This window comes from Callionymus lyra, chromosome 14 (assembly GCF_982586985.1).
Source record: "Callionymus lyra chromosome 14, fCalLyr1.hap1.1, whole genome shotgun sequence".
Taxonomy (NCBI): Eukaryota; Metazoa; Chordata; class Actinopteri; order Syngnathiformes; family Callionymidae; genus Callionymus; species Callionymus lyra.
The window spans coordinates 2,806,276-2,827,823 of NC_141831.1; the positions used below are offsets into that span (position 1 = coordinate 2,806,276).

The 21,548-nt window shown below is 44.3% G+C and overlaps 1 protein-coding gene across 2 annotated transcripts in view; it reads left to right on the forward strand.

Annotated features, from left to right (window-relative positions):
- nectin3b (nectin cell adhesion molecule 3b) overlaps positions 1–21,548 on the forward strand; it is a 53,847-nt gene that overhangs the window by 11,082 nt on the left and 21,217 nt on the right. For both annotated transcript variants that reach the window (XM_087807970.1, XM_087807969.1), the window contains exons 2-5: positions 10,185–10,532; positions 11,242–11,541; positions 18,476–18,593; positions 18,817–18,968. In XM_087807970.1, the coding sequence (XP_087664096.1) occupies positions 10,185–10,532; positions 11,242–11,541; positions 18,476–18,593; positions 18,817–18,968 (918 nt within the window). The remainder of the gene's footprint in view (positions 1–10,184; positions 10,533–11,241; positions 11,542–18,475; positions 18,594–18,816; positions 18,969–21,548) is intronic.

A 21,548-nucleotide genomic window follows, 5' to 3' on the forward strand; every position in this document is an offset into this window, starting at 1 on the left:
CCCGGACAAACTGAAAAAAAACTACCACTTATAGTCCGTAAAATACGGTACTTGAACTCTTTACTAACCGTCCAATCATTTTCTGAGGGAGCACCATGGCCTCCGACTCGTGCTCGCTCACCGTGCCTGGCGTTCGAACTGCACACGAAGCCGCGTGTGAGGGAAGCGAGCGACACATTCTTCAGGTCGCCGCAGTGGAAAGTCTTCTCTTAAAAAAGCAGGTCAGGGATGAAGTATTAAATGACTTCATCTGTGGTCGTGTGGTCTGGATGTTCCTGTCGGGGTTCCTCGGGTTCCTCTCCTCTCGGAGTCAGAAGTACTTTTGTGTAGATGATGTCACACAACACACTTCAAATCACAGCCTCTTGACGGGTCTTTAAACCTGCAGTACATGTGGCTGTACCTCACTGTACTTCTCCCAGTACTTCACTGTACTTCTCCCAGTACCTCACTGTACTTCTCCCAGTACCTCACTGTACTTCTCCCAGTACCTCACTGTACTTCTCCCAGTACTTCACTGTACTTCTCCCAGTACCTCACTGTACTTCTCCCAGTACCTCACTGTACTTCTCCCAGTACTTCACTGTACTTCTCCCAGTACCTCACTGTACTTCTCCCAGTACTTCACTGTACTTCTCCCAGTACCTCACTGTACTTCTCCCAGTACTTCACTGTACTTCTCCCAGTACCTCACTGTACTTCTCCCAGTACTTCACTGTACTTCTCCCAGTACTTCACTGTACTTCTCCCAGTACCTCACTGTACTTCTCCCAGTACTTCACTGTACTTCTCCCAGTACCTCACTGTACTTCTCCCAGTACCTCACTGTACTTCTCCCAGTACTTCACTGTACTTCTCCCAGTACTTCACTGTACTTCTCCCAGTACCTCACTGTACTTCTCCCAGTACCTCACTGTACTTCTCCCAGTACTTCACTGTACTTCTCCCAGTACCTCACTGTACTTCTCCCAGTACTTCACTGTACTTCTCCCAGTACCTCACTGTACTTCTCTCAGTACCTCACTGTACTTCTCCCAGTACTTCACTGTACTTCTCCCAGTACTTCACTGTACTTCTCCCAGTACCTCAGGAGTCCACAGTTGTTATGGTTGATAAAATAACCATCACACACACACGTGTGTGCGTGTGCATGTGTGTGTGTGATGGTTATTTGTTTGACCTACATTTGAAAACTGACCCAATCAGTGCCACGTCGTTCCTCCGGGCCTCGTAAGAATCCTCAAGAATCCTCGCTCTCTCTCTCGCCGACGTCTCATTAGGTTCGTCCGAGAATCCGCTGTTCGGCGCAGGATTCACGCTCGGCGCCTCGGCTCCGCGGGGGGGTTTCGCTCTCGTTCGATACCCCCGGAGCGAGGAACCAGTGATCTCAGCGCCGATCCGATTGGGTAGACCGGATCAATAATGTCGGTGTGATTAATATTCGAGGCTCGCTCGTGCAAATGTGGGAGAAAAACTCGGTTTAAGTGTAGTTTTTATTTTCCTTTAAGGTCAGTTTTCTTCGTCGTTCAACCTCTACTTTGAACATGTCAAACAAAAGTGTTATTATTAACCATTAACACAAGTTTTTGTGTTCAAGATATGATTCTAGAAAAGTGACACTAATGCAAGTCGTGTTCACCAGTATCTGCTTTGAAGGTGGTTTAGTGGATTTTAACTTTATCGATGGTTCCAGTGTTAACAAATGACAAAACTTGTTCTCTACACAGTAGTTTTGAAACGCCTGTCATTTTACTTTAAGTTAAAATGTTTTTTGTCTCTTCGCTTCTTTAATCATTTGCGGAGACTTAACTTAGATCAAACGTTGGTTTGTTTCTGGTTCTCACCAGTTAAACCGAAGCTTCTGTTGAACAGGAAAAACTTCCCGAGACTTCGAGGCTGTGAGGATAAAAGTTTCTATTCAAAGGTGTCGAGGGACCAGCATTTGAACAGTTTCAGTCACGACAACAGCAGTTGTGTGTTTGTTTGTGTGTGTGTGTGTGTGTGTGTGTGTGTGTGTGTGTGTGTGTGTGACTAACACTGAGTGGAGCTCGTAGCAATGATTGACTTGTTCCTTCAGTAGTAACACATTCATAAGGTTTTTTTTTTTTTTACTCTTGTTTTGGCCGTTTTTTCCTTTTTTGATTTCGGACTAAATTGCAACTATTGCTTTTTGTTGCATCGTTTGTTTTTAGCATAAAACAACTTTTGAATGATCATTTGTATGAATATTCAACATCTTTTCACATCTGACCCTGACCCGCCTCAAGGGTCATTTTAGTTCAAGGTCGTGGTACAAGTCAATGAGTTGTGTAGAGTTGAATCTTCTGGTGCGAGTTGTCGAGATGTGCGACGAACATCTACACAATAGAGTGCAGTAGAGTTGTGTATCGTCAAGAATGTGTTGATGTGACGCGTGTCATGATACAGAGGCATCGATACGATACGTTACGAAACTCTAGGAACAATAATTTGTTGCACGATATTGGAAATAAGTGCAATATTAGATATTAGTGTCTTGAAGTGCGATATCGATATTAATGAGATTTTTTTTTTTTTTTTTTCTTTCACCTAAAATGTAGCCGCGTGCGAGCGCAGATGAGAGTACAGTAGTGAAGGTCCGGGGGTTTAAAGAAGGAAAATGATGATATTTCCCTTTCGTTTGTTTCTGTGCTTCAGTGTCGACATGATGGTAGAAAAATATCTCTTATAACGCTCAGTCTCACGGGACTTGCATCAGTTTCCCGCCAAACTGAGCGACATCAGAGAGGAGCCGCCGGCGCGTCGTGATATCACCAAATCAATCATAAATCCTTGTACACGCACACATAACACTTTATAAATGACGCTAACAACTTAGCTCGTTAGCATACGGTGAAGACGCACACATAACACTTTATAAATGACGCTAACAACTTAGCTCGTTAGCATACGGTGAAGACGGACAGGTTTTTTTTGGAAGTTCACGATCTTATAAGAAAACGACTGAGACGAGATGAAAAGTTCTAACAATATGTTGCTTTAACAAAGGAGGTTGAAAGAGACGAGTGACTGGATCACTAGTGTTTGACTAGATCATAAGTTAGTATTACTTCACTGGATCACTAGTGTTTGACTAGATCATAAGTTAGTATTACTTCACTGGATCACTAGTGTTTGACTAGATCATAAGTTAGTATTACTTCACTGGATCACTAGTGTTTGACTAGATCATAAGTTAGTATTACTTCACTGGATCACTAGTGTTTGACTAGATCATAAGTTAGTATTACTTCACTGGATCACTAGTGTTTGACTAGATCATAAGTTAGTATTACTTCACTGGATCACTAGTGTTTGACTAGATCATAAGTTAGTATTACTTCACTGGATCACTAGTGTTTGACTAGATCATAAGTTAGTATTACTTCACTGGATCACTAGTGTTTGACTAGATCATTAGTTAGTATTACTTCACTGGATCACTAGTGTTTGACTAGATCATAAGTTAGTATTACTTCACTGGATCACTAGTGTTTGACTAGATCATTAGTTAGTATTACTTCACTGGATCACTAGTGTTTGACTAGATCATAAGTTAGTATTACTTCACTGGATCACTAGTGTTTGACTAGATCATAAGTTAGTATTACTTCACTGGATCACTAGTGTTTGACTAGATCATAAGTTAGTATTACTTCACTGGATCACTAGTGTTTGACTAGATCATAAGTTAGTATTACTTCACTGGATCACTAGTGTTTGACTAGATCATAAGTTAGTATTACTTCACTGGATCACTAGTGTTTGACTAGATCATAAGTTAGTATTACTTCACTGGATCACTAGTGTTTGCCTAGATCACAAGTTAGTATTACTTCACTGGATCACTAGTGTTTGACTAGATCATAAGTTAGTATTACTTCACTGGATCACTAGTGTTTGACTAGATCATAAGTTAGTATTACTTCACTGGATCACTAGTGTTTGACTAGATCATAAGTTAGTATTACTTCACTGGATCACTAGTGTTTGACTAGATCATAAGTTAGTATTACTTCACTGGATCACTAGTGTTTGACTAGATCATTAGTTAGTATTACTTCACTGGATCACTAGTGTTTGACTAGATCAGAAGTTAGTATTACTTCACTGGATCACTAGTGTTTGACTAGATCATAAGTTAGTATTACTTCACTGGATCACTAGTGTTTGACTAGATCATAAGTTAGTATTACTTCACTGGATCACTAGTGTTTGAATAGATCATAAGTTAGTATTACTTCACTGGATCACTAGTGTTTGACTAGATCATAAGTTAGTATTACTTCACTGGATCACTAGTGTTTGACTAGATCATAAGTTAGTATTACTTCACTGGATCACTAGTGTTTGACTAGATCATAAGTTAGTATTACTTCTGTGTATATACTGAGCCAAGACGCGTCGTCATAGCAACCGAGCCTAACAAGCCGCACAGTTCACAGACGGACGGAGACGTAAACAACAACGAGACATAGAAGTACAAATTGACAACTTTACAGAACGTGACACTGATTGGTCGAAGTGTGTATTTAAGAAATGCTTGATTTATAAAATAAATAATAAATTATCGCACATGTTTCTGTTAATATTGTGATATATATCGTGCAGCACTATTCTCTATCAAGAAAACTAGTAAAAAAAACACTGTTTAGCATCTTGCTGAATTCGTACTGAAGGATATTTGTATTTCAAAAGAGAATTAAAAAAAGGAAAGTGAAGTGAATATTTATATATTTAGTAAAGAAACAACATTGTTCTTGAATATTGATATATTATCGTGAAATTTAAGTCTAGTGATATTTTCTAACAGCCCTAGAAGGTAGTCTAGGTGATTTAAAGTAGTCTAAAAATAATGTTCGCCACTAGGTGGCGTTTTTAAAAGTTTCTCCATGAAGTTGTCAACGTTGTGTAGTTCGGAAACACTTCACACTGTTCAGTCGAACGACGACAATAATGTTCAATCTCTCGTTGAAACTTTAAACCGAGAGGATGGTTTCAAGCACACATTGTGTGTCTGTACGTTCTTGTCACCTCTACACAAACGCACAACGGCGTCACTCTTGGCGTCACACAACTGCTGAATCGAAGTGAAAGAACTGAAGGCCAGACCGAGAGCTACTTCCACCTCCGTGATTGAGTTTGATTCCGTGCCGCCCTCGAGCGCACACACATTAACACACTTGCCCCCACATAAGAAGTGCATGTGAAGGTAATATTGACTGAAGCGAGAACGAGCTGCTCCGGCGTCTCCCGGGAGCAATGTGTCCTTGATGTCAGGATATCTATAATCTGTTTTGTGTGTGTGTGTGTGTGCGCGTGTGTGTGTGTGCGCGTCCATCGCACTCGTTGTGTTGCATCTTTTCAAAAGTACCTGCACCCGAGGCTCCTGGAGGAGTCGACGGCGTCGGAACAAAGTCTTTTTTTTTGAGAAGCAGGGGATGATAAACGCTTGATAGACTTGACATCAAAAAGACTTTGCCCTTCGTCTCATCACTTTTTCATCCACAGCTGGAGAAAATGAGGTCACGCTTATGTAAGGTTGTCGTCGTGTCGGCGATGAAACTTTCATACGGTCGCCATAGCTCTCGATCGCATGTGTCGCCGTCCGTTCTTGAGGCCGAACCACCGTCATGGAGATGTTACGACAGATCCTGGTTCAGGTTCTCACGCTGGTTCTCGGGTTGACTGACGGATGACGACTTGATCACGGCTATGATTTGCTTTTATTGGTGGTTTAAACTTTTATAATTCAACCTGTAATCCATTCATATTGAATGTTGGGTTCAACGTTTTCGATGTTTACTGCCTTTGTCATGTATCAGTTTTTCTTCATAAAAAAGTTTTGATAGGTGTGTACACTGAAAGATGAAGCATGTTGTTGTACTCGGTCCTAGTGAAGCACTTCAGTCATTACCACAAAAAAAAGTCCAGTACCTACCAGGATCAGATAAAACCCAAACAATTAACCATTTCTACTCTGCAGACTTGTGTATGACTTATGAGGACTCGTGTGTTTGACTTATGAGGACTTGTGTGTATGGCTTACGAGGACTCGTGTGTTTGACTTATGAGGACTTGTGTGTATGGCTTACGAGGACTTGTGCGGATGGCTTGTGCGGACTTGTGTGTATGACTCATGAGGACTTGTGTGTATGGCTTACGAGGACTTGTGTGTATGGCTTACGAGGACTTGTGTGTATGACTCATGAGGACTTGTGTGTATGACTCATGAGGACTTGTGTGTATGACTTGTGAGGACTTGTGTGTATGGCTTATGAGGACTTGTGTGTATGACTTATGAGGACTTGTGTGTTTGACTTATGAGGACTTGTGTGTATCGCTTATGAGGACTTGTGTGTTTGACTTATGAGGACTTGTGTGTATGTCTCATGAGGATTTGTGTGTATGTCTCATGAGGACTTGTGTGTATGTCTCATGAGGATTTGTGTGTATGTCTCATGAGGACTTGTGTGTATGACTCATGAGGACTTGTGTGTATGACTCATGAGGACTTGTGTGTATGATTTTGTGTTTGGCTTATGAGGACTTGTGTGTATGGCTTGCGAGGACATCGTCATTAAACTTGTATTCTACAGTGAGAACTCGCAGTAATGTTAAGTTCATGCCATATGTTGAAATACTGACGGTAATAGTGTTGCATGTAAAGTACATTCTGGTTCTTAGTGAACCAAACTAGTCAAAAATAAACATTTTGATGTGTTTAGAATTTTCTTGACTTGTCCAAAGTAAGTACAGACGTTTAGATTTGGAGTCGTCCTGGTACCGCCGCACCTCGAACACCTAAAGTTGTGTTTGTGTGAGTTCTAATGATCCGGGACACGGTCCTGGACGGAGGCGGATTGGCCGAAGTCTGAGCTGATTTTGGCAAATCAACAATGGAATATTTGGCGTCGGTTGCCAGGCGACGCAGCGGGGTTTGATTCATGAGGTCTTCTCGTGGCAGCTTGTTTCAATCTCACGTCCTGGACGATGGTTCTGGCGCTTCTCGGTCCGCACTCCTGGAATCTAACGACGCTTTTCCACCGACTTCCTGTCACGAGTCGACTCGTCACGATCGAGAGGTTTCTCTTCGCGTCCGTCAGAGGCTTCAACTGGTGTGGAGGAGAAGCTGATGTCACTCCTGGATGAGGAGGATGAGTCAGTGCAGACGTCACTCCGGCGAGAGTCGTGCGTTCGCCGGCTGTGATGGAATCAAACCATGATTCTTCTCTGATCCTCGCAGATGCCTCGGCGTCCACGGCTTCCATTGACAAAAACTCATCGTCCTAGATTTGTTTCTCGTCGTCTGAGCAGCTCGAGCCTCAAGACTCTCCATGTTTGAACCTATTTTTAAACGTTTGGAAGAATAAAGTCCTTCAAAGTTGTTCTTTGATTCATTTGAGGAAGAGGTTCTTTGACGTGATGGTAAACGTGTGCAACACTATAGATGGTTGTTGACTCACCTGGGGTTCGACAGGTGAAGGCAGATCTTTAATGGTTCAGGTTCGATCGATGGATGCTTCGTGTGAAATATTAATGTTGCATCAGTTTTTTGACCCAGAGACGACACAAGGCTTACCACAAACACATTTGCTCTCAGGCCGTCGGGTCACCACGACCCTGAGATATGACACAAGGGTTGAGGATCGTGCGCTGGTTCACAGTAGAATCTTTTTCTTGTCAAGGTCAAACGTTGCCGGGTCGGTTTCTGTACGATTCACATCTCGACGGTGACGGCAGCGAACGATACAAAACACAAACGATGACGTCAAATTTTCCAGACCAGGGTCACAAGAGGTTAAACAATCAAAACAATATTCAATAAAGTATATACTTTAAAGGTCAAGATAAAACTGATAACACAACAGGAGTTCCAGAAAATCAAGGAAAAGCCTGAACAAATAAAAAGGTCTTAAGATGTTTCTTGAAGGAGTCAGTAGATCATCAAACACAGATGTTTCTTGAAGGAGTCAGTAGATCATCAAACACAGATGTTTCTTGAAGGAGTCAGTAGATCATCAAACACAGATGTTTCTTGAAGGAGTCAGTAGATCATCAAACACAGATGTTTCTTGAAGGAGTCAGTAGATCATCAAACACAGATGTTTCTTGAAGGAGTCAGTAGATCATCAAACACACATGTTTCTTGAAGGAGTCAGTAGATCATCAAACACACATGTTTCTTGAAGGAGTCAGTAGATCATCAAACACAGATGTTTCTTGAAGGAGTCAGTAGATCATCAAACACAGATGTTTCTTGAAGGAGTCAGTAGATCATCAAACACAGATGTTTCTTGAAGGAGTCAGTAGATCATCAAACACAGATGTTTCTTGAAGGAGTCAGTAGATCATCAAACACAGATGTTTCTTGAAGGAGTCAGTAGATCATCAAACACAGATGTTTCTTGAAGGAGTCAGTAGATCATCAAACACAGATGTTTCTTGAAGGAGTCAGTAGATCATCAAACACAGATGTTTCTTGAAGGAGTCAGTAGATCATCAAACACAGATGTTTCTTGAAGGAGTCAGTAGATCATCAAACACAGATGTTTCTTGAAGGAGTCAGTAGATCATCAAACACAGATGTTTCTTGAAGGAGTCAGTAGATCATCAAACACAGATGTTTCTTGAAGGAGTCAGTATATCATCAAACACAGATGTTTCTTGAAGGAGTCAGTAGATCATCAAACACAGATGTTTCTTGAAGGAGTCAGTAGATCATCAAACACAGATGTTTCTTGAAGGAGTCAGTAGATCATCAAACACACATGTTTCTTGAAGGAGTCAGTAGATCATCAAACACACATGTTTCTTGAAGGAGTCAGTAGATCATCAAACACAGATGTTTCTTGAAGGAGTCAGTAGATCATCAAACACAGATGTTTCTTGAAGGAGTCAGTAGATCATCAAACACAGATGTTTCTTGAAGGAGTCAGTAGATCATCAAACACAGATGTTTCTTGAAGGAGTCAGTAGATCATCAAACACAGATGTTTCTTGAAGGAGTCAGTAGATCATCAAACACAGATGTTTCTTGAAGGAGTCAGTAGATCATCAAACACAGATGTTTCTTGAAGGAGTCAGTAGATCATCAAACACAGATGTTTCTTGAAGGAGTCAGTAGATCATCAAACACAGATGTTTCTTGAAGGAGTCAGTAGATCATCAAACACAGATGTTTCTTGAAGGAGTCAGTAGATCATCAAACACAGATGTTTCCTGAAGGAGTCAGTAGATCATCAAACACAGAGATGGTTCCAAAGCTTAGGAGCAACAGTCTGGAAGGATTTCTCTCCTCTGGTCCGGAAGTTCAGGAACCATCAGTAGATTCTAATCCACAGACCTCAGAGCCCGAGCTGGGGTGTAAGGCTGGATCAGATCACTGATGGAAGGTCTGACCATGAATAGATCTGAAAGTAAGAACCAGAATTTTAAAATGATCCTGAAAGAAACTGGCAGCCAGTGAAGAGTTTGAAGGAGAAATGTGAGTTCTTCTACTAGAGCAGCCAGTGAAGAGTTTGAAGGAGAAATGTGAGTTCTTCTACTAGAGCAGCCAGTGAAGAGTTTGAAGGAGAAATGTGAGTTCTTCTACTAGAGCGGCTCAGAATTCTGGCTGCAGAGTTTTGTATGAACTGCAGACGAGAAGATCCTTATGTTTAGACATGAAAACAAACTGAAAAATCTCTAGGAAAATGTTGTCACAACATGACCTGGAGCTTGTAATCCATGCGTTTGTGTCTTCTCGCCTGGACTAATGCATTCTGGGAAGAACCGCAACCTAACCTCACAGTCCATCATGTGTTCATCATTGTCTCGACTCCATCCAAAGAAAAAAAAACCATCAATCTTGTTGGAAAAACACTAGAAAAATTGTTGAAATTTTAACTGAGACGTATCGTCTCCTGCGCTGGTGAAGGTCACGTGACTTGTTTTAGTCTATTGTTGTGCGTCCTACCTCGACTGTTGTGTTACTGATGCAGTCGAGGTGTGTTACTGTTTCTACTGAAGTAGTGACCAGACGTAAGAACAAGGTTTAAACTCTCATTTTCCATCATTAGATCTTTATCCAACATTTAAAAATGAATCCAAACGTAAACATGATGTTTTCTGTTCACGTTCAAGACTCTCAGTTAATGGATGATCTTCTCCAACCTCCTCCCCAGGCGTCTGGTCCAGTGAGGTGATCGTGCCCAAGAGCGTCAGCGCCATCCTGGGCAAGAACGTGACGCTGGCGTGCGGCGTGGAGGTGGGTTCCAACCTGACGCTGACCCAGAGCTCCTGGGAGCGGCGCCTGCCGAGCGGCTCGGCCACCGTTGCCGTCTACAACCCTCGCTACGGCATCTCCGTGTCCAAGGAGTTCAACGGGCGCCTGTTCTTCCGCTCGCCGTCCTCGCACGACGCCACCATCGTCCTGCAGAACGTGGGCTTCTCCGACGTGGGCGTCTACACCTGCAAGGTGGCCACGTTCCCTCTGGGCAACACGCAGGCGTCGACCACCGTCACCGTGCTCGGTGAGTGACCCCGATCTACCTGGTGATGGAACTAGTGAAGTTGCGCCTGTTGCTGAAAATCCCTGTTGTGTTAACAACAGTGGCGATAAAAGTTTTTGGTTCTCTGTCAAATTTCACTGGACATTTTCTGGACTCACCTGTCGGACTCTCTCTTTCTTTCTCTCTCTCTTTCTTTCTCTTTCTCTCTCTTTCTTTCTCTTTTTCTCTCTCTCTCTCTCCCTCTCTCCCTTTCTCTCTTTTTCTCTCTCTTTCTCTCTTTTGCTTTTCTCCCTCTCTTTTTCTCTCTCTCCCTCTCTCTTTTTCTCTTTCTTCTTTCTTTCTTTCTCTCTCTCCCCTTTTCTCTCTTTTTCTCTTTCTTCTTTCTCTCTCTCTCTCTTTTTCTCTTTCTTTCTCTCTCTCTCTTATTCTCTTTTTCTCTCTCTCTCCCTTTTTCTCTTTCTTTCTTTCTCTCTCTCTTTTCTCTCTCTCTCTTTTTCTCTTTCTTTCTTTCTCTCTCTCTCTTTTTCTCTTTCTTCTTTCTCTCTTTTCTCTTTCTTCTTTCTCTTTCTCTCTCTCTCTTTTTCTCTTTCTTCTTTCTCTCTCTTTTTTTGTTTGTTTGTTTGTTTCTCTCTTTCTTTCTCTCTCTCTCTTTTTCTCTTTCTTCTTTCTCTCTCTCTCCCTTTTTCTCTTTCTTCTTTCTCCCTCCCCCTCCCCCTCTCTCTCCCTCCAGTGGAGCCTAAGGTGTATGTCTCTGCTGGCTCGTCGGCGTTGATCGACGGTGGAAACGAAACAGTCGTCGCCACATGTATCGCTGAAAGAGCTCGTCCGTCGGCCGAAGTCTCCTGGGAGTCGAACCTGTTCGGTCAGTCGGAGGTTCAGATGCTGGACGACGTGAACGGAACCACCAGCACTCAGGTGCGCTACCTGTGGCAGCCCAGCAGACACGTGCAGGGGAACACGCTCACCTGTGTGGTCCGGCACCCGGCGCTGCAGGGCGACTTCAGGGTCCAGTACCAGCTCAACGTGCAGTGTAAGGTCCTGGGGTCTGGAGGGTCATGATGGTCTGACAGTGTAAGGTCCTGGGGTCTGGAGGGTCATGATGGTCTGACAGTGTAAGGTCCTGGGGTCTGGAGGGTCATGATGGTCTGACAGTGTAAGGTCCTGGGGTCTGGAGGGTCATGATGGTCTGACAGTGTAAGGTCCTGGGGTCTGGAGGGTCGTGATGGTCTGACAGTGTAAGGTCCTGGGGTCTGGAGGGTCGTGATGGTCTGACAGTGTAAGGTCCTGGGGTCTGGAGGGTCATGATGGTCTGACAGTGTAAGGTCCTGGGGTCTGGAGGGTCATGATGGTCTGACAGTGTAAGGTCCTGGGGTCTGGAGGGTCATGATGGTCTGACAGTGTAAGGTCCTGGGGTCTGGAGGGTCGTGGGGTCTGGAGGGTCGTGATGGTCTGACAGTGTAAGGTCCTGGGGTCTGGAGGGTCGTGGGGTCTGGAGGGTCGTGATGGTCTGACAGTGTAAGGTCCTGGGGTCTTAGGGGTCGTGATGGTCTGACAGTGTAAGGTCCTGGGGTCTGGAGGGTCATGATGGTCTGACAGTGTAAGGTCCTGGGGTCTGGAGGGTCATGATGGTCTGACAGTGTAAGGTCCTGGGGTCTGGAGGGTCATGATGGTCTGACAGTGTAAGGTCCTGGGGTCTGGAGGGTCATGATGGTCTGACAGTGTAAGGTCCTGGGGTCTGGAGGGTCATGATGGTCTGACAGTGTAAGGTCCTGGGGTCTGGAGGGTCGTGATGGTCTGACAGTGTAAGGTCCTGGGGTCTGGAGGGTCATGATGGTCTGACAGTGTAAGGTCCTGGGGTCTGGAGGGTCGTGAGGGTCTGACAGTGTAAGGTCCTGGGGTCTGGAGGGTCATGATGGTCTGACAGTGTAAGGTCCTGGGGTCTGGAGGGTCATGATGGTCTGACAGTGTAAGGTCCTGGGGTCTGGAGGGTCATGATGGTCTGACAGTGTAAGGTCCTGGGGTCTGGAGGGTCGTGATGGTCTGACAGTGTAAGGTCCTGGGGTCTGGAGGGTCATGATGGTCTGACAGTGTAAGGTCCTGGGGTCCGGAGGGTCGTGATGGTCTGACAGTGTAAGGTCCTGGGGTCCGGAGGGTCGTGATGGTCTGACAGTGTAAGGTCCTGGGGTCTGGAGGGTCGTGATGGTCTGACAGTGTAAGGTCCTGGGGTCCGGAGGGTCGTGATGGTCTGACAGTGTAAGGTCCTGGGGTCTGGAGGGTCATGATGGTCTGACAGTGTAAGGTCCTGGGGTCCGGAGGGTCATGATGGTCTGACAGTGTAAGGTCCTGGGGTCTGGAGGGTCATGATGGTCTGACAGTGTAAGGTCCTGGGGTCTGGAGGGTCGTGATGGTCTGACAGTGTAAGGTCCTGGGGTCTGGAGGGTCATGATGGTCTGACAGTGTAAGGTCCTGGGGTCTGGAGGGTCGTGATGGTCTGACAGTGTAAGGTCCTGGGGTCTGGAGGGTCGTGATGGTCTGACAGTGTAAGGTCCTGGGGTCTGGAGGGTCATGATGGTCTGACAGTGTAAGGTCCTGGGGTCTGGAGGGTCGTGATGGTCTGACAGTGTAAGGTCCTGGGGTCTGGAGGGTCGTGATGGTCTGACAGTGTAAGGTCCTGGGGTCTGGAGGGTCGTGATGGTCTGACAGTGTAAGGTCCTGGGGTCTGGAGGGTCATGATGGTCTGACAGTGTAAGGTCCTGGGGTCTGGAGGGTCATGATGGTCTGACAGTGTAAGGTCCTGGGGTCTGGAGGGTCGTGATGGTCTGACAGTGTAAGGTCCTGGGGTCTGGAGGGTCGTGATGGTCTGACAGTGTAAGGTCCTGGGGTCTGGAGGGTCGTGATGGTCTGACAGTGTAAGGTCCTGGGGTCTGGAGGGTCATGATGGTCTGACAGTGTAAGGTCCTGGGGTCTGGAGGGTCATGAGGGTCTGACAGTGTAAGGTCCTGGGGTCTGGAGGGTCGTGATGGTCTGACAGTGTAAGGTCCTGGGGTCTGGAGGGTCATGATGGTCTGACAGTGTAAGGTCCTGGGGTCTGGAGGGTCATGAGGGTCTGACAGTGTAAGGTCCTGGGGTCTGGAGGGTCGTGATGGTCTGACAGTGTAAGGTCCTGGGGTCTGGAGGGTCATGAGGGTCTGACAGTGTAAGGTCCTGGGGTCTGGAGGGTCATGATGGTCTGACAGTGTAAGGTCCTGGGGTCTGGAGGGTCGTGATGGTCTGACAGTGTAAGGTCCTGGGGTCTGGAGGGTCATGATGGTCTGACAGTGTAAGGTCCTGGGGTCTGGAGGGTCATGATGGTCTGACAGTGTAAGGTCCTGGTGTCTGGAGGGTCATGATGGTCTGACAGTGTAAGGTCCTGGGGTCTGGAGGGTCGTGATGGTCTGACAGTGTAAGGTCCTGGGGTCTGGAGGGTCGTGATGGTCTGACAGTGTAAGGTCCTGGGGTCTGGAGGGTCGTGAGGGTCTGACAGTGTAAGGTCCTGGGTTTACTCCGGTTACTCTGGTTTCCTCCCACAGTCCAGAAACATACAGAGATTGATTGAGAAATTTGGGGGAAAAAAAGTTGTCCATAGGTATGAGTGTGTGTGTGAATGGTTGTGTGTCTTTGTGTGTGCGTCCTGTCCAGGGTGTCCCCTGCCTCTCGCCCTATGATACTGGGACAGACTCCAGTCTCCCCAAGACCCCCATAAGGGATAAAGCGATTAAAAATTAATGAATTAATGAATATTGAAATGTGGTTATTTTAGTTTACATTTTAATTCAATCATTAAAAGATACCATTTATTTTTACTGGATAATTTAATTTGATACTTTCAGTATTTAAAGCTAGAATTTATTATTATGATTTTTTTTAAATACTTGAGTAAAACAATGTGTTTGTGTTTTTTTAACCTTAATTTTTCACCATGAATTTATCTATTTTTGAAATCTTTACCTTTACAAGTTCTTACATTGAAATTAAAAATACTATGAATTTAAAAATATAGAATTTAGAAAACGTACATTTTGATTATTGGAATTAGAATATTTAACTCATTACTTTTCTTTACTTTGAAAATATTCAAATTCTTATATTCAATTATAAAATCTTATATAAATCTTATTTAAAATATTATTAAATCAACCTTTTATGCAACGTATTGAATTAAAAAATTAAAGAATGCATTGAAATTAATCCAATGCTTGAAAATACTTCAATATTATAATAAAAAATATAAAAGTTATATTTTAAATGTGAAATACTTGCGTCTAAAGTACCTGGTGGTGAGAGACGAGGTCCGAGTGTTTAACTCGAGTGAGATCCGCGGGTCAAAGGTCAAGGCGTGAATAATGGCAGCAACAGTTTCCTTGTTCGTTCTTTGGATCAAACACTGAGTCGATGATTCATTCGCTGATGAAAGAGTCGACGTCAAGGTCGTTCATTCACTCCATACTTTAACGTTTCTTTCACTGGATCTCGGATGAAACCTTGTGTTTGAACAGATTCAAGGTTCATGTCGTGTTTGTCAGAAGTAGACGAATGTTCCTGATCGTGACTCTGAAGGTGTTTGTGTTTGTGACTCTGAAGGTGTTTGTGTTTGTGACTCTGAAGGTGTTTGTGTTTGTGACTCTGAAGGTGTTTGTGACTCTGAAGGTGTTTGTGTTTGTGACTCTGAAGCTGTTTGTGTTTGTGACTCTGAAGGTGTTTGTGACTCTGAAGGTGTTTGTGTTTGTGACTCTGAAGGTGTTTGTGTTTATGACTCTGAAGGTGTTTGTGTTTGTGACTCTGAAGGTGTTTGTTTGTGACTCTGAAGGTGTTTGTGTTTGTGACTCTGAAGCTGTTTGTGTTTGTGACTCTGAAGGTGTTTGTGACTCTGAAGGTGTTTGTGTTTGTAACTCTGAAGGTGTTTGTGACTCTGAAGGTGTTTGTGTTTGTGACTCTGAAGGTGTTTGTGACTCTGAAGGTGTTTGTTTGTGACTCTGAAGGTGTTTGTGTTTGTGACTCTGAAGCTGTTTGTGTTTGTGACTCTGAAGGTGTTTGTGACTCTGAAGGTGTTTTTGTTTGTAACTCTGAAGGTGTTTGTGTTTGTGACTCTGAAGGTGTTTGTGACTCTGAAGATGTTTGTGTTTGTGACTCTGAAGGTGTTTGTGTTTGTGACTCTGAAGGTGTTTGTGTTTGTGACTCTGAAGGTGTTTGTGACTCTGAAGATGTTTGTGTTTGTGACTCTGAAGGTGTTTGTGTTTGTGACTCTGAAGGTGTTTGTGTTTGTGACTCTGAAGGTGTTTGTGTTTGTGACTCTGAAGGTGTTTGTGTTTGTGACTCTGAAGATGTTTGTGACTCTGAAGGTGTTTGTGTTTGTAACTCTGAAGGTGTTTGTGTTTGTGACTCTGAAGATGTTTGTGACTCTGAAGGTGTTTGTGTTTGTAACTCTGAAGGTGTTTGTGTTTGTGACTCTGAAGATGTTTGTGACTCTGAAGGTGTTTGTGTTTGTGACTCTGAAGGTGTTTGTGTTTGTGACTCTGAAGATGTTTGTGACTCTGAAGGTGTTTGTGTTTGTGACTCTGAAGGTGTTTGTGACTCTGAAGGTGTTTGTGTTTGTGACTCTGAAGGTGTTTGTGTTTGTGACTCTGAAGGTGTTTGTGACTCTGAAGGTGTTTGTGTTTGTGACTCTGAAGGTGTTTGTGTTTGTGACTCTGAAGGTGTTTGTGACTCTGAAGGTGTTTGTGTTTGTGACTCTGAAGGTGTTTGTGACTCTGAAGATGTTTGTGTTTGTGACTCTGAAGATGTTTGTGTTTGTGACTCTGAAGATGTTTGTGTTTGTGACTCTGAAGGTGTTTGTGTTTGTGACTCTGAAGATGTTTGTGTTTGTGACTCTGAAGATGTTTGTGTTTGTGACTCTGAAGGTGTTTGTGACTCTGAAGATGTTTGTGTTTGTGACTCTGAAGGTGTTTGTGACTCTGAAGGTGTTTGTGTTTGTGATTCTGAAGGTGTTTGTGACTCTGAAGGTGTTTGTGTTTGTGACTCTGAAGGTGTTTGTGACTCTGAAGGTGTTTGTGACTCTGAAGGTGTTTGTGTTTGTGACTCTGAAGGTGTTTGTGACTCTGAAGGTGTTTGTGACTCTGAAGGTGTTTGTGTTTGTGACTCTGAAGGTGTTTGTGTTTGTGACTCTGAAGGTGTTTGTGTTTGTGACTCTGAAGGTGTTTGTGACTCTGAAGGTGTTTGTGTTTGTGACTCTGAAGGTGTTTGTGTTTGTGACTCTGAAGATGTTTGTGACTCTGAAGGTGTTTGTGTTTGTGACTCTGAAGGTGTTTGTGTTTGTGACTCTGAAGGTGTTTGTGACTCTGAAGATGTTTGTGACTCTGAAGGTGTTTGTGACTCTGAAGGTGTTTGTGTTTGTGACTCTGAAGATGTTTGTGACTCTGAAGGTGTTTGTGTTTGTGACTCTGAAGGTGTTTGTGTTTGTGACTCTGAAGGTGTTTGTGACTCTGAAGGTGTTTGTGTTTGTGACTCTGAAGGTGTTTGTGACTCTGAAGGTGTTTGTGACTCTGAAGATGTTTGTGTTTGTGACTCTGAAGGTGTTTGTGACTCTGAAGGTGTTTGTGTTTGTGACTCTGAAGGTGTTTGTGTTTGTGACTCTGAAGGTGTTTGTGACTCTGAAGGTGTTTGTGTTTGTGACTCTGAAGGTGTTTGTGACTCTGAAGATGTTTGTGACTCTGAAGATGTTTGTGACTCTGAAGGTGTTTGTGTTTGTGACTCTGAAGGTGTTTGTGTTTGTGACTCTGAAGGTGTTTGTGACTCTGAAGGTGTTTGTGTTTGTGACTCTGAAGGTGTTTGTGTTTGTGACTCTGAAGGTGTTTGTGTTTGTGACTCTGAAGGTGTTTGTGTTTGTGACTCTGAAGGTGTTTGTGTTTGTGACTCTGAAGATGTTTGTGTTTGTGACTCTGAAGATGTTTGTGTTTGTGACTCTGAAGGTGTTTGTGTTTGTGACTCTGAAGATGTTTGTGTTTGTGACTCTGAAGATGTTTGTGTTTGTGACTCTGAAGATGTTTGTGTTTGTGACTCTGAAGGTGTTTGTGACTCTGAAGGTGTTTGTGACTCTGAAGATGTTTGTGTTTGTGACTCTGAAGGTGTTTGTGACTCTGAAGGTGTTTGTGTTTGTGATTCTGAAGGTGTTTGTGACTCTGAAGGTGTTTGTGTTTGTGACTCTGAAGGTGTTTGTGTTTGTGACTCTGAAGGTGTTTGTGACTCTGAAGGTGTTTGTGTTTGTGACTCTGAAGGTGTTTGTGTTTGTGACTCTGAAGGTGTTTGTGACTCTGAAGGTGTTTGTGTTTGTGACTCTGAAGGTGTTTGTGACTCTGAAGGTGTTTGTGTTTGTGACTCTGAAGGTGTTTGTGTTTGTGACTCTGAAGGTGTTTGTGTTTGCGACTCTGAAGATGTTTGTGTTTGTGACTCTGAAGGTGTTTGTGTTTGTGACTCTGAAGGTGTTTGTGTTTGTGACTCTGAAGGTGTTTGTGTTTGTGACTCTGAAGGTGTTTGTGACTCTGAAGGTGTTTGTGTTTGTGACTCTGAAGGTGTTTGTGTTTGTGACTCTGAAGGTGTTTGTGTTTGTGACTCTGAAGATGTTTGTGACTCTGAAGGTGTTTGTGACTCTGAAGATGTTTGTGACTCTGAAGGTGTTTGTGTTTGTGACTCTGAAGGTGTTTGTGTTTGTGACTCTGAAGGTGTTTGTGTTTGTGACTCTGAAGGTGTTTGTGTTTGTGACTCTGAAGGTGTTTGTTTGTGACTCTGAAGGTGTTTGTGTTTGTGACTCTGAAGGTGTTTGTGTTTGTGACTCTGAAGGTGTTTGTGTTTGTGACTCTGAAGATGTTTGTGTTTGTGACTCTGAAGGTGTTTGTGTTTGTGACTCTGAACATCAACGCGTTCTTCTGCAGACGCTCCCGACATCTCGGTGCTGGGCTACGATGGAGACTGGTTCGTGGGTCGAGACAACGTTCAGATGACATGCAAGGCCAACGCCAACCCCCCCGCCCATCACTTCAGGTGGATCAGGTGAGCGTCCTGGAGGAACCTTTACATCTTTCCTGGAACTAGTTTCACTTTCAAGTTATTTAGCTTTTGTTTTCTTTCTGTTCTTCACAATTATTTGAATTGGAAGTTATAGATTTTTGCAGTTTAACCAACGTTATAATAATAATAATAATTAAATTAATTAAAAAATGGCATCGTAGTAAAACCATCTAAAATAGAATAACGCGTTGACTCGTGTGTCCAGGCTGGACGGCGAGATGCCGGACGGCGTGGAGGTGCTGAACAGCACGCTGCTCTTCCTGCGCCCACTGCAGCGCAACGACTCGGGCGTGTACAGGTGTGAGGTCGCCAACGACGTCAACCTGCGCAGCCGCGACGTGCGCATCCTCATCCAAGGTGAGCGGAGCGCTGACTGCCGTAAGGTGACGCCTGCACCCCTCGCACGCCTTCACCCGTCATGGCCGCCGACGTGTGCACGAGCGCCACAGACGTGTGCACGAGCGCCGCCGACGTGTGCACGAGCGCCGCCGACGTGTGCACGAGCGCCGCCGGCGTGTGCACGAGCGCCGCCGGCGTGTGCACGAGCGCCGCCGGCGTGTGCACGAGCGCCGCCGGCGTGTGCACGAGCGCCGCCGGCGTGTGCACGAGCGCCGCCGGCGTGTGCACGAGCGCCACAGACGTGTGCACGAGCGCCGCCGGCGTGTGCACGAGCGCCACAGACGTGTGCACGAGCGCCGCCGGCGTGTGCACGAGCGCCGCCGGCGTGTGCACGAGCGCCGCCGGCGTGTGCACGAGCGCCACAGACGTGTGCACGAGCGCCGCCGGCGTGTGCACGAGCGCCACAGACGTGTGCACGAGCGCCGCCGGCGTGTGCACGAGCGCCGCCGACGTGTGCACGAGCGCCGCCGACGTGTGCACGAGCGCCGCCGACGTGTGCACGAGCGCCGCCGACGTGTGCACGAGCGCCACAGACGTGTGCACGAGCGCCTCGGTTGAAGTCGTGATTTTCTTCTTCTTCTTCTTCTTCGCACGTGTCGCGCAGCAGAAGCTCTTCAGCTCCAGATGATGTCCCAGTTTCATCAAACATTAACGGCTTCTTTTCAACTGCTATTTATTATTTATCGTCCACGTTTCATTCTCCTGCGAGAGGACGTTTGCGCTCGACTTACACATGTTGATGCACTTGTCGTCCCTCCATCCCTCCATCCCTCCATCCCTCCATCCCTCTCTTCTTCCTCCTGCTGCCTCTCCTCCCTCTGCTGCTCCATCTCCCTCCGTCTCACTGAGTCTCCGGACAAACACCAAAACGTTGGTAGAATGACCTGAAGATTCCATCGGTTCCGTCAGCTGTCAATCAAAACAGCAGATTTTTTAGATTAAATTGAAGTGAAGCGAGAGACGGTCGTCGCAGCTGTCGGTGTGTGTTTGCAAGAATCTGCTGATAACGTACGAATCACCGTATAAAGTGTGTTTTATTAGTGAACACATGTTGTTACATGGTTAACATCAACTTAAATTAAACATGTATTTAAGAGAAGAAACACAAGATGAAGTTAATATTTGCACGTGGATGAATAATCTATACTAGAGATGCACGATATATCGAAAAAATCAATATTGCGATATTGTCACGTGTGATATGCATCGAAAACATGTGATCATTTATAATATTTTATTGTATAAATCAATAATTTATTAAATACACACTTCGATCAATCAGTGTAACGTTCTATAAAGTTGTCAATTTGTACTTCTATGTCTCGTTGTTGTTTACGTCTCCGTCTGTCTGTGAACTGTGCGGCTTGTTAGGCTCGGTTGCTATGACGACGCGTCTTGGCTCAGTATATACAGTGAAGTAATACTAACTTATGATCTAGTCAAACACTAGTGATCCAGTGAAGTAATACTAACTTGTGATCTAGTCAAACACTAGTGATCCAGTGAAGTAATACTAACTTATGATCTAGTCAAACACTAGTGATCCAGTGAAGTAATACTAACTTATGATCTAGTCAAACACTAGTGATCCAGTGAAGTAATACTAACTTCTGATCTAGTCAAACACTAGTGATCCAGTGAAGTAATACTAGCTTATGATCTAGTCAAACACTAGTGATCCAGTGAAGTAATACTAGCTTATGATCTAGTCAAACACTAGTGATCCAGTGAAGTAATACTAGCTTATGATCTAGTCAAACACTAGTGATCCAGTGAAGTAATACTAGCTTATGATCTAGTCAAACACTAGTGATCCAGTGAAGTAATACTAGCTTATGATCTAGTCAAACACTAGTGATCCAGTGAAGTAATACTAACTTACGATCTAGTCAAACACTAGTGATCCAGTGAAGTAATACTAGCTTATGATCTAGTCAAACACTAGTGATCCAGTGAAGTAATACTAGCTTATGATCTAGTCAAACACTAGTGATCCAGTGAAGTAATACTAGCTTATGATCTAGTCAAACACTAGTGATCCAGTGAAGTAATACTAACTTATGATCTAGTCAAACACTAGTGATCCAGTGAAGTAATACTAACTTATGATCTAGTCAAACACTAGTGATCCAGTGAAGTAATACTAACTTATGATCTAGTCAAACACTAGTGATCCAGTGAAGTAATACTAACTTATGATCTAGTCAAACACTAGTGATCCAGTCACTCGTCTCTTTCAACCTCCTTTGTTAAAGCAACATATTGTAAGAACTTTTCATCTCGTCTCAGTTGTTTTCTTAGAAGATCGTGAACTTCCAAACAAACCTGTCCGTCTTCACTGTATGCTAACGAGCTAAGTTGTTAGCGTCATTTATAGAGTGTTATGTGTGCATCTCCACCGTATGCTAACGAGCTAAATTGTTAGCGTCATTTATAGAGTGTTATGTGTGCATCTCCACCGTATGCTAACGAGCTAAGTTGTTAGTGTCATTTATAGTGTTATGTGTGCATCTCCACCGTATGCTAACGAGCTAAATT